Below are 13,808 nucleotides of genomic sequence, written 5' to 3'. Positions count from 1 at the left end.
ATAAATTAGTCAAATGAGTACAACAGAGAACAGCATGTACCTCACCAGACCAACTGTACCTCCTTTGGTATACAAACACTCTTAGGGCGAGTTGCTAAATCTGCAAACATTACATCAAATTTTGAAATGTCATTAGATTCATAGAAATGTACAGCATGTAAACAGACCCTTCAGTCCAACTTGTCTATGCTGACCAGATATTCGAAATTAATCTAGTCCGATTTGCCAGCACTTGTCCCATATCCCTCTAAATCCTTCCTATTCATATCCCATGCCTTTGAAATGTTGTAATTGTATCAGCCTCCACCACTTCCTCTGGCAGCTCATTCCGTACACATACCACCCCTTGGGTGAAACAGTTGCTCCTTAGGTCATTTTTAAATCTTTCCCCGTTCACCCTAAGCTTATGCCCTCTAGTTCTGGACTTCCCTAACCCAGGGAAAAGACCTTGTCTATTTACTCTCTCCATGCCCCTTATGATTTTATAGACCTCTCTAAGGCTACCCCTCAACATCCGATACTCCAGGGAAAACAGCCAAAGCCTATTTAGCCTCTCCCTATAGCTCACACCTTTCAACTCTGGCAATATCCTTGTATATCTTTTCTGAACCCTTTCAAGTTTCACACTGTTAACGTAATTAATGTAATTATCAAATTGACAACACATGTATGTGTTGTCATTAAAAAAAGTATATGAATCAATTCGGGATAGATTTTTAGCTTTCAGCAAAAAAAGGATTTTCATGATGAATATGTCAGTATGTCTTTTAGGGATATATGTATGACATAATCACTGTACATTGTGGCCTGAGGTTATATAGAGATCTCATTTATGATCTTGATTTAGATTATTTAAAGCACAAGCATTATCTTCTATTGCAACATAACAGCTTAATATTAACACAAGCATTTTATGTAGAGTCACTGGACTTGAAATGTTAACTTTGATTTCTTCCCAGAGCTGCTGAGTTTTGCCAGCAATTTTACTTTTGTTTCAGACCAACAGCATTTGCAGTTTTTTGTTTTATTTCAGTTATAATGAACGTTTGTTGAATTCTTCAGTGTCATGATATCCATACCCAGTTTCTTGTGTTAGGGGAGGTAATATGGGCACTGTTAGAAGTAAACTCACACAATCTTGTTCAACTGATTTTCTGTACATCTATTTCGTAAAAGCACATCTTAGAAAAGCAACTAAGGAGTATATAGAATGAAAAACATTTTTTTAATTCAGTTTCACCTTGTAATAAAGTATCTTGTTTCAAATTTAAATTTGGTCCAGTAATTCTCTATTGCAACCCTCAAAGCGGTGTATTGCTGATAGCCAAATCTAAGTAGGTGGTTGCTTAGGAACCAACATGAGTGAGTAGTTTCTTCAATCAGCAATAAATTTTAGTGACCCAGAAAGCTGATTTTTTCCAAGCCTGGTTTCCCGTGTTTTAAATTAATATTTTGCCCTTCATTGTTTGGTGTTGTCACAGTTCTTAGCAGCAACAATATATCAGTCATGCCATGGCTAGACATCCAGCTGGCACTTAAGTTGTCAAACATGTAGTACATCTTCAGAGCAATCCCTTGTTAGCCACATGTTGACAAGAAGCAATCTCCTGAATCTGATCAAGGGAATAAACATGCAATTTTAATAATGAGCAATGTGGTGATTTTGAAAGATGTCCTACCTTCTGAGGAAAAAGATAATTGTATATAGTCACTGAATAATTACTGAAACATTTGTTAATTTCTAACACTTAACGGCAATCACACCCCAACATTAACCAAATTACATAAAATTATATTGAAATATCAACACAAAAGTAGGTTATTTAGACCAACTGATCACTATTGCTATTATGTTTTATATGCAAGTTCCATCCTACTTGACGTAACCCAATCTGTGTATTCTATTCCTTTCTCCTTTATGTATTTATCCAGCTTCCCTGTAAATGCAGCAAATTTTTTCACCTTAACTACTTCATCCGGTAAAAACATTTTTTAGAGTTCTTTATTAGATTTATTCATTGTTATATTTATGATTTTGATGTTTGTTCTGTTTTCCAAGTGGGGATCTTCATACAGATACTAACAAGGGTGGGATTTCAGAGGGAAAACCATTAATTTTGTTTTCTCACAAGAAGGATGTTACCCAGAGTAAGGGACTGGGGAAGGAATCCAATACCAAACCCATAGCATGACCAATCCCAGGGAGAAGGCAATTTCAGGGGTTGGTGAATTGAAGAAGGCATTCTTGCTGCATTTGACCCCCCAGTCGTTATTGTGAAACCATGTTTTTTTCCAAAGTTGTCCTCAGCTTCCTTGAGCAGGTGGGTTGCTAAGGTCCAGCAGAGGGTTAAATCTATAAGAAAAGTTAAATGTGAGGCTCCCAACTTCATAACATCTGAATTGCTAACCATTGGCTGATAGTTCCTTTTCTGTCTCTATACATTTGGTAGTAAGCTTTCTTGACCCCAACCCATAATCTTTCTTTTAATGGCATCAGTGTTTTTATCTTAATTACTCCTGTAGTAGCAACTTCTGCATTATAACCACTTTGCTTTTAGGAATGGTTTCCTAAATTTGTTATTTGGTTTATTAGTTATTAACTTGTGACCAGCATCTGTGGTGGGTAACCTCGTCGTTTATTCTCTTGGCCCCTGGTTGTTGCTGCAGCCACAGCGCGTAAAACGTTTATCACCTTTTAAAGGGCAAGTCCAGCAATTTTAAAACTCCAATCAAATTAATCAACTCCTGTCCACTTACTCCCTCCCCCAAGCACCATCTCTTTATTGATAGTGGTGAGGGAATAAAGTAATGAAAACAGAAATGTTTTTAGATACTGTGGTGGGATATAATTCCCATTTTATTATTCACAAGGAGCTTATGGCTTGCATAGATTTGTTGACTCAGAATCTGAACTACGGTCTATGCAACGTGACAGCAGTAGGAATGGAGTCCCCAAATATTTTCTCTTGAGGGTTCTCTTTGAGACTAAATAAACTATCCAGTACAATTTATTTGAGAGCTATTCTTCAATTTTCATAAGTGAATGGTTAATGGTAATTTATGTATTAAATAGAATGTAATGTAATCAATATTATATTAATAATGCTTTATAAGGTTATGCATTTTATGCACAGCAAGCTTTGACAAACAGAAAACTGATGATGACCAAATACTCATTTTTTTGGGAATATTGCACTCCAGAGTGGGTTGATAAGGAGGAGAGGGGAAGAAATTTAAGGGGATATTGGGGATGCCACTACCACTGTAAGAGGAGAAAGGAGGGAACTAATGAATAGAGGAATTGGAAAAGAAAACATGAGAGAGACAGGAACTTTGATTGGAAAAGCAGTTCCTCGCATATTCTGTGTTTCCTATGTATGGGGGCAACTTTTTCTCGTTTGTTGACCCAAAATTGATTTTTCCTGAGATGTTTGGGATCTTTCAAGGGCAGATTCACCTGTTGCCCCCTGTGTATTTTGAACTCCGCATTAAACTCCTTTGCCACTTCTAGATGAATGCTGCAGCTTTCATTTTAAATTGAGCTGCATGCTTATTATTCTTTCCTGAAGGCATTATGGTAGGTAATGTGGTGCACATTACTCTTGTCTGTTAGATGGGAGATAAACTTTAGAATTGGCTGTGGGAAAGTCTAAAGGTTCCCATGTATACTGTTAAATTAATGAGCTATTGTAATTTCCATTAAATAATTAATAATCCCAACAGTTTTATCCTGACTTTTACATAAATTGAATGAAAAATTTTGTTTGGTTGTCAGGATGTAGTGAGATAGACCTTTACATGAGATTGTAATTTATGTTTAATTATTGATGAGGTTCAAGTTACTGGAGAGCTATTAATACTCTTAGAATAATAAACTAGTGAGGAATCGCTAATATCGTTGGAAGATTGGAGACAATTGCATGGGGAAAATACACTCTGTTTCATTCTATTAAAAAAGCACTTGATCAAACCATTTTACACTTTATGAGCTTGCTAACACTCGATAGTCACATTTTTTGTTGAAGGAAAGAGAATTTTTGTCGTATGTCTTTGTGTTTCATGAACTTTTAATTTACTTTTTAAAAAAAGAAAAGTTATGTTCACAAAATGCATTGTACAGTTGGATAAGTGTTCAGAGTAAGGTTATCTAACAACAGAGCACCAAGTAAACTATCTCATATCTTCAAATGTTCTCTTTGCTAAACAGTCTTTGCTCTAGGATTTATCAATATGTAGCTCTGTAAAACAATAATTTTATTTCAGTTCTTCTGTATAGGATCACCATCATAATATAGTGCAGGCTTGGATTAAAAGTCTTTTTGCTGCGCTTTAGTAATGTATGTAAGCTTCATTGTGCAGTCTGTATTTGTGAGCTTGCCATTTAATGTCAGGCTATAGTTTAGCGTGGTGCATTACTTCATACTGCTCAATTCTATTTCATCAAGGAGGAAACATTAATCTAAATTTCTTGGCTAATTTCAAACAAGTCCTAAAAGTTTTAAAGGACTACATGCTGATCTACTTTTTCTCTAAGATAATTTTAAGTGTTGATTCTTGTTTCGGTAGTGAGTGTTAATATAAGGAAAGCAGTTTACTAAATCACAAGTCCCTGAATATTTGCAGAGATGGAAGGGCATGTGTTCCCCCATCACCTTATATCTAGCATACACTCTTTTCGTCAAGGTGGAGGAGTGGGGGGACATTGGGACTAGATGTGTTTTTATGCAAGTGATTCATGCAAGCAACATGTTTGAAGAACAGCTGTCTTAACTTGGGCCCAGTTTTTGTCACTGAAATATCTGAAAAAACTTGTGGGAATTATCAATTTGATGAAATAGTCTAACTTACTGGAAGTTTTCTTTTTGAAAGGGCAGGCACACTTTTTGGATTATTTATGGTTAGATGTGAACATGTGTAAGGTCTATGGCTGTCAAACTTGTTTTGATGTCACTCTAAGAGGGAATATGCTGGCGACCAAGTCATCAAAATGGAGAACATGTTACCAATAGCCATCGTGCAGTCAAGCTTGCAGCATGTGTTATGAGGGAGATGCTAGTGTACTTTCCACTTCCAAAAGTTGCTGAATTTTCATAGTAAATCTGTCTGCTAAGTAATGCTGTCATGTAGCTTGAAATAAGCAGAACCTACATTTAGTTTACCATTTGGCATTATGTTAGCGTAGGGAGTTTAACTAACTTTGGACTGCTAGTTAGAAGGATGTAGGTTGACATGGAGGGTTTGAGGGGCCATGATGTAGGTATAGGTGCATAGGTTGGCATGGATGATGTAAGAAACCTCAGGAGCTAGGTACAGGGGCATGAGCTGGTATCAGTTTGTATGGATGGGACAAGGACAGTGAGGACTAGAAGACCTTAATGTTTTTGTTATAACTGGTACAAAGACCCTAAACATTGCTCAGGCCTTTTAAACAGTCGACCTTGGCACATTGATTTTTGGGGATAATGGACATGAATCCAGGATACACTTTCCCATTTGAAATGATAATTCAGTGGTTCAGGGCACTTTCTCCTGATGAAGGTTTGCAGCTATACAGTTGAGCCAGTAGTGCATATTCAAGCCTAAGTTGAAATCCTTGCTGTTTTTTCTCTCGGGCATGAAACTTAACTGAGGTGATTAAGTGCTAAAAGCAGTAATTGATAGGAAGATGTTTTCTTCTGATCCCTGATGATAATTTTTTTTGTTCCTTCTTAAAATGCACATTAGTGCCTTGTCTTGGGCATACTCAGCATATGAGCAAAGGTAATAAGTGTTGTGAGGCTCTGTACATGAATGAATCTGATCATGTCCACATCTGCCAGTAAAACATGGAGCTTCTGGCTAGAGTTATGAATGAACGCCTTGTCTACTTTATTACTCTTCCTGACAAAAGTCATAGAGGACAATTTTATGGTTTTAGGTCATTCGAAGCAGAAGCACCAATATGACACATGGAACCGAGTAGCTTGTTAAAGTCCTGTATTCACTTCATAATTTTAGCTGAGCTCCAACTGTACGTTCGCTCATTCATAGGCCCACTAGATGGCATAATTATAATGTGAAACAAAGAACAACCTTTGCATTGTTGGACTGTTCCAACGTTTGCGTCAGAGCAAGTGCAATAAAAATCCCTTATTATTTGGTGAACGTTTTGAGATCCTGATGGTCCTAATGACCTAATATTGGAATAGATATTTTAAATCAACCTGTTCAGACATGAGTCACAAAAAGCCAGCATCCAGCAGGTAAAAGGGAAGGCAAATAGAATGTTGAACTTTATTTCAAAGGGAATGGAGTATAAATGTAGGGAGGCTTTGCTGAAACTGTACAAGACAGTAGTCAGATCCCAACTTGGATACTGTGAACAGTTTTAGGGCTTGTCTTTAAAGAAAGATGTGCTGCAGTGAGATGTAAGCTGGTGCCAGAGCAGGACACTCCAGCCAGAGCTTCTCTGCTTTGCCAGTTCCTTTTCGTTCTTTCTTTCTTTCTTTCTTTCTTTCTTTCTTTCTTTCTTTCTTTCTTTCTTTCTTTCTTTCTTTCTTTCTTTCTTTCTTTCTTTCTTTCCTTCTCTTTTCTGCAGTTTTCTCCCCCACTCAAGCCTCACCCAACTTTTAACTTCATAAACAATTACCCAGAGGGAATGGAGACTGGGAGAGGTGTGTCATCATCCAGGCAAGGGAGAGGAGTTGAAGACCATGTCAGGGTGGGAGGCGAGTTATGGGCCGGAGCCAGACGCTATCTTTAAAAAGTTCTCAAATTACTGTCTGTGTCTGCACGGCTTCCTACCTCAAGGCCTCGCTAACTCCTTACGCTGGCTTCTGGCCTGTAACTCACCTCCAGGACTCGCTTCCCAGGCCGGCCTGGGCTTGGATTGCCTCCTGCGTCAGGCTGCAGCCTGCAACTCGCCTCTAGGACCCATCTTCCAGGCTGGCCTGGGCTTGGACTGCCTCCCACATTGGGCTCCAGCCTGGGAGATGGGTCCTGGAGGCAAGTTGTGGGCCGGAAGCCAGCGCGAGGAGGCAGCAAGGCCTCAAGTTCTGAAGCCCTGTGGGCACAGACTGTAATTTGAGTACTTTTAAAAGATACTTTTTATTCTTATTCTGGACTTCAACTAATTTGAGTACTTTTTAAAACTTTGTATTCCTATGCTTGACTATTTTCTTATTCTTTCAGTTCTGTAACAAATACTTAAGTATCTATCTAGGTATCCTGTACCCTGTACCTAAGCTGGTGCCAAAGCGGCAACATCACAAACTTTTCACTGCACCATTCGAGTGCACATGACAATAAAGGGTATTCTATTCTGGCATTGGAGTCAGTACAGAGAATATTCACTCAGCTTTTGTAAGATTGGACACTGTCTTATGAGAGAAGATTGAGTAGATTGGGCATGTACTTGTTGAAGTATTGAAGAATGATTGGTGAGTTTATTAAAATGTACAGGATTCTACAGAGACTTGACAGGGTAGATGTGAACCAAAGGATGTTACCTCAGAAGAAGGGGTTCCATATTTCTGCTGTCAGAGGGTAGCGAAGTTATGGAGTTGTTTACTGTAGAAAGTTGTTGAGGCTGGGTTATTAAGTATATTTGAGACTGAGAGAGACATTTTTAATCAATAATGGAATAAAGAGTTTTGGGGAAAAGAGAGGTAAGTGGAATTGATCAGCTATGATCTTATTGAATGGTGGAGCAAACTAGATGGGTTGAATTGCCTACTTCTGCTCTTGGGACTGGTAGTCTCATGTTATGACACAACTCTAGAGTAGGCAAAACATGAACCCAGATCTTCTGTCCCTGATTTCCATTGGTGATGTACATTTGTCAAGTAGAAATTATAGTATTCTTGTTATCAACTTCCTTTTATTGGCTTATTTATCAAGTATGCATCTCATCTTGAAATATTTCTTTCCTCAGTACTTGGAGAGAGCAATGAAGTTTGCATTCGATGAATTTCACCTGTGGTATCAATTAGCACTTTCATTGGTCGCTTGTGGCAAGGTAAGGTTTTTCATTGCAGTATCAATGTCATTCTAATCTTTCATCATCTTGATGCAACACTGAGACATTGAAATGTAGTAGGAGGACTTCTGCAACTTTCGAGTATGTTTTTTATTATGTGCACACCAAGTCAAAGAAAATGCTATGACCAGATTGTAATTTATTTTCATTCTCAGGTTAATGCACATGCATATTTCACCATGTACAAACAGAAAAGTTGCATATTGGTTAAGCAACTGAAAGTAACTCATCTTCTGCAAACATTATTGTGTGTTTATCTGTGTATGTATTAATTACATGACGTACATCATTCAATATGCAAATATTTCCATTACTGCCCAATATATTTGGGGTGTTTGTGCACAAATGGATGTGTGATGCTATTTGTATCAGTTGCAATAGTGTAGTATGTGATGGGCTCGTTTGTTATCTGTGCATGATGTTTCATGTAGAGGGCAGTAATCATAGATGTGTTAGCCACTACACCCTGTGGATTAAAGTGAGCTTTGCAGTAATTGGCTGTTGCATCATAAAGTTATAACATACTAGTAATGTGATAGCTTTATTTTTATCTCACGTTTCTCTTCTTACAAAATAAATGTAGAAAAGGAACATTGTGTAGGCAATGCATCTCAATTTAAACCAAATAGAGCATCCTGTCATTATGTTCAGTTGTTCCTTTAAATGATCTCAGAGAGTTGCCTGTTGTGCCTCCTCAAATTTCGAGTTTGGATATGATCTAAGTTTTGTGTGCAAAAGATCTCTGGGATGATTAATTTAAACCTGAAAAAAGTGAAAGTCACTGTAGTGATTGGGACCAGGTTGACCTTGTAAACTATGAGGTTCTTGATTGGGTTTGTTAACTTTGGGTTGGATTTTATGGTGGGGCTTAGCCCTTGGACTCTAGTTTTCTTTGTTTTTTTTGTATGTATCCTCACTGTTTTTTGGTGTTTGGACTGAGCCCTTGTGGAAGACATACATTTTACCAGAGGAGCTGTTCCTGTGGGGAGGCCTAGCCCTGGGACTGGGCCTCTGAAGATTGAACACCTGTGTGTGCTGGGAGTTGAGCACTTGCTGTATCCTGGAGTTTTGGAGAAGATCTTGCCTTCAGGAGTGCACCAAACCCCTGTGAGTTAACTGCACCTGTACTATGTTCCTGTGAGTGGGCCTGGTTTTCCAAGACTGGGCCAGGACTCTATGGAGACTGAACACCTGTGGGTGTGCATTTGCTGCCTTCAGGAGTGGACTCTGCCCTTGGTTGCGGACTCTGTTTTTAGCAATAGACTCTGCAGTTTGGAGTGGACTCTAATTCTGACATTGCACATTGTATACTGGAGTGGACTCTTCCTGGAAATGGATTCTATATCTTGAAGACTGTATAGATTTGGATTGTGTACCAGAAAGGACTCTTTTTTTGATAACTAACTCTATTGTGGTGTTTCCTGGGTCTGTCACCTGCACTGTCTTGCGTGTCCCTGGGTCTGGCAGGCCTTGCTGTGAGCTGGGAGGCTCATGCGTTGTCCTGAAGGCTGTCACCCTGAGAGTGGGGGGTGGGTAGGCCATCTTGTGAACCTGAAGGTTGGTAGGCTGTCCCGAAAGCCGGAGGGTGGGTAGGCCACCCTGATGCCAGTCGCCCTGAGAGCCAGATGGTGCGTAGGTCGTTCTCAGCACTGTCATCCCGAGAAGGGGTAATCGGGACGGGCTGTCCTAGAGGTGGTCGAAAGGTGTGTCAGAGCAGCCGAAAGCCAGAAGGTGTGTAGGGGCAGGCTGAGATCCAGAAGGTTTGTGGGCTACCCTGCACGTTGTCGTCCCAGGGAAGGGGACGGGCTGTCCTAGAGGTGGCCGGAAGGTTAGCCAGGATAGCCCACTGGCCGGATGGTGCATCAGGGTGGGTGAGAGCCCAATGGTACGTAGGGGTAGACCGAGAGCCAGAAGGCGGGTAGCCGTCCTGACCCCTGTCACTCCAGACAGGTACCAGGGTAGGCTGCCCCAGAGGTGGTCGAAAGGTGCTGAGGGTGGTTAGTGAAGCCGGAAGGTGGGTAGGCCGTCCTGACCGCTGTCACCCCAGGTAGGCTGTCCTTGAGGTGGTCGAAAGGTGTCAGGGTGGACTGAGAGCTGGAAGGTACGTAGGGGCGGGCTGCCTTAGAGTGGCTGGAAGGTGGGAGGGATGGGAGCTTGCTGGGTCTGTATCGTATGTACCAGTTTATGTAACTGGATTGTCCTTTTTATCTAGAAATGTCATTGTCACTGTCTTTTATATGTGAAACTGGGATTTGAGGTTTGTCTTCATCTCCCTATAAACTGGTTGAATGGTAGGGTTTGGGGTCTGGCTTTGCTGCTCCTCTCTCTTGTAAAATTGCTGTTGCATACAGCTGTAAATGTTAACTGTTTTTTGTAAATTGTTTTGTTTTGTAATTTGTTTAATAAATATTATAAACAAGAGATTAAAATCTCCTCAGTTGTGGCCAGCCAGCTTGGAGTCAGTCCACAGCAAGTGTACTGTGCAGTAGTAAATAAAGGGTGACTTGGTGACGGTACCCAACCTCTGTGCAGTTATTTCAGTCGCCATTGTTCCAGAGGGCTGGTGAGTTTATCCTGAGAGTCCAGTGCCTTGGGTGAGGGGTAAGGTTGAAAAGACAGCAGAAACGGGAATTAAATCTGTGCTGCAGCCCTTACTCTGCAAAGCAGTCCAGCTGAGTGAGCTCACTGATTCCCAACCCCACACCCCCCACTCCCCCACCCGTACATTTATCATATCTCAGATCTCTCACATGGTTAAAGTTCATATCAAGTCTCCTTACCACTCCCTGACTCTATACTGCACTATCACAGACATGGCATTTCATGATGATAAGTAAGCTTAAAACTATTGAGTGTTTGCTTATAGGTTTTCTTCTGAGTTGGTTTTTCTGCAGCTTTAAAGAATATAAGAAGGAAAAATCCTTGTGTTTATTGAGGATTTGGAAATAAGTTTGAGAATGATGTGCTTGGAGGCCTTTGGTTGTATGCTTTTTTAAAAATCTACTTTAGATGGGTAAACCAAGTTAAATAAATGCATTTGTGAAGGTACCATGTGAGAAGGGGAGCTCAGGGCTACGTGACTACATAATCTGTGTCTTCATTCAAATAAGGTAGGTTCAGGCAAATGGTTCACATATTGTTTGGATAAAGGAGTTCCAGAAACCTAAATCTGGACTTGCATATATAAAGTAAAAACTCGACCAGTATCCTAACTACTGGACCTGCGTATTAACATTTTGAATGCATGCAGTAGAACACCTAGACCTCTTGTCACCTCACAATTCTGCAGTCATTTACTAAGTAAATAATAGTCTACCTTTATGTTCTTCCTGTCAAAGCAAACAAGTTCAGATTTACCACATTTTCCTCCATCTGCTAGATTGTTGTCCATCCACTTAATCTATGTTAGTTTGCATCCTTGTTATATCAACTTTGCAACATTTTTTTACCTATCTTAATATCATCCGCAAATTCAGTCAAAATGCCCCTCATAAATCATTGATATAAACTGAAAAATGTTGAGGGTTCAACACAGACCCTGTGAGACTTCAATTTTCACATCCTACCAGCCAGCCAACATTCTGTCCATTCTGGTTTGTTAGCCCATACTATGAACCTGTACGTGACTGAGTGACATGCAAAAAAAAACCTAACACTGGTTTTAATATTGATTGGTGTGAGATCATGTGATTCAGTTAAAGTATTGATTTTCAGAACTGGAAGTGAGGACTTATTGTATGCTGAGCTTTTCTGAATCTCCACGCATATTCTATTTTAAAAGCTACAATTAATCTAATAATATGCAATAATTTAAATGGGGTATGCGACAACACAGGGAATAAAGCCTAAGAGTGGGGAAACTTTACTGCAGCTGCATAGGACCTTGGTGAGACCACGTACAGAGTACTGTTAGAATTTTGTTTTTTTATTAGTGAAAATGATGTGATTGTGTTAAAAACAGTTCAGCGAAGATTTCCTCAACTCATTTCTGGGCTGAAAGCCTTACCTTATGAAGAAAAGGCAAACAGATTGGGTCTTTACCCATTGGAATTGGAAGAATGATAGGTCATCTAATTGAGATGCACAAACTCCTGAGGGGATTGACAGGGTGGGTCCTGAGAGAATACTCCCCCTTGACAGGGAGTCTAAAACTAGGTGACACAGTTTAAGAATAAGCCATCGTTAATCTGCATTTTTTTCTTTGGGAAATGGTTCATTGGCTATATTCAAGGGTAAGTTAGCTCCACTTTTCATATACAAAGGAGTGAAGAGTAGGGGTTGTTGGGGGAAGCAATGGCGAAAGTAGACCTGAATCCGCAACCAATCAGCGACAGTTGTATTAAATGGTGAAGCAGGCGTGAATGATTAAATGGAGGAGAAAGTGAGGACTGCAGATGCTGGAGATCAGAGCTGAAAATGTATTTTTGGAAAAGCGCAGCAGGTCAGGCAGCATCCAAGGAACAGGAGAATCGACGTTTCGGGCATAAGCCCTTCTTCAGGAATGAGGAAAGTGTGTCCAGCAGGCTAAGATAAAAGGTAGGGAGGAGGGACTTGGGGGTGGGGGGGGGGGGGGGGGGGGCGTTGGAAATGCGATAGGTGGAAGGAGGTCAAGGTGAGGGTGATAGGCCGGAGTGGAGTGGGGCGGAGAGGTCAGGAAGAAGATTGCAGGTTAGGAAGGCGGTGCTGAGTTCGAGGGAATTGACTGAGACAAGGTGGGAGGAGGGGAAATGAGGAAACTCGAGAAATCTGAGTTCATCCCATGTGGTTGGAGGGTTCCTAGGCGGAAGATGAGGCACTCTTCCTCCAACCGTCGTGTGGCTATGGTCTGGCGATGGAGGAGTCCAAGGACCTGCATGTCCTTGGTGGAGTGGGAGGGGGAGTTGAAGTGTTGGGCTACGGGGTGGTTGGGTTGGTTGGTCCGGGTGTCCCAGAGGTGTTCTCTGAAACGTTCTGCAAATAGGCGGCCTATCTCCCCAGTATAGAGGAGGCCACATCGGGTGCAGCGGATGCAAAAGATGATGTGTGTGGAGGTGCAGGTAAATTTGTGGCGGATATGGAAGTATCCCTTGGGGTCTTGGACGGAAGTAAGGGGGGAGGTGTGGGCGCAGGTTTTGCATTTCTTGCGGTTGCAGGGGAAGGTACCGGGAGTGGAGGTTGGATTGGTGGGGGGTGTGGACCTGATGAGGGACTAACGGAGGGAGTGGTCTTTTCGGAACAGTGATAGGGGAGGGAAGGGAAATATATCCCTGGTGGTGGGGTCCGTTTGGAGGTGACGGAAATGACGGAATGATTAAATGGCCTATTTTCCTCCTTAGTCCTCTGTTCATAATTCTTTCTCCATTTAACATCAATGTAAACCAGCCCTTGGATATAAAACCATAAGATATAATAGCATAATTAGGCCATTCAGCCCATTGAGTCTGCTCTGCTCTTTGATCTTGGCTGATATGTGTTTCTCAACCCCATTCTTCTGCCTTGTCTCTATAACCCTTGATCCACTCACTCATCACTCATTATTTATCCCTGTCTTAAATAAACTAATAACTTGACCTCCACAGTCTTCTGGCTGAAGAAATTCCTCCACATCTCAGTTCTAAAGGGTCAGTCCTTCATCTCAGGCTGTGTCCCTAGATCCTACTCTCTCCCGCTATTGGAAACATCTTGTACACGCTATCCAGGCCTCTTGGTATCTTGTAGGTTTCAATCACATTCGCCTCATCCTTCTAAACTCCATTGAGTACAGACTCCCAGTCATGAACCACAAGTCTTCATTGCTGGGATCATTTTTGTA

At 40.9% G+C, this 13,808-nt stretch overlaps 1 protein-coding gene across 1 annotated transcript in view; it reads left to right on the top strand.

Annotated features, from left to right (window-relative positions):
- The window catches only part of LOC140482887 (tetratricopeptide repeat protein 7A-like), a 361,467-nt gene that overhangs the window by 107,695 nt on the left and 239,964 nt on the right, over positions 1 to 13,808 (top strand). Inside the window, exon 10 of the mRNA XM_072580610.1 lies at positions 7,913 to 7,996. Within this exon, the coding sequence (XP_072436711.1) occupies positions 7,913 to 7,996 (84 nt within the window). The remainder of the gene's footprint in view (positions 1 to 7,912; positions 7,997 to 13,808) is intronic.

This window comes from Chiloscyllium punctatum, chromosome 11 (assembly GCF_047496795.1).
Source record: "Chiloscyllium punctatum isolate Juve2018m chromosome 11, sChiPun1.3, whole genome shotgun sequence".
Lineage (NCBI taxonomy): Eukaryota > Metazoa > Chordata > Chondrichthyes > Orectolobiformes > Hemiscylliidae > Chiloscyllium > Chiloscyllium punctatum.
The sequence above is the reverse complement of the archived record's forward strand: the minus strand, read 5'-3'. Positions and strand labels throughout refer to the sequence as shown.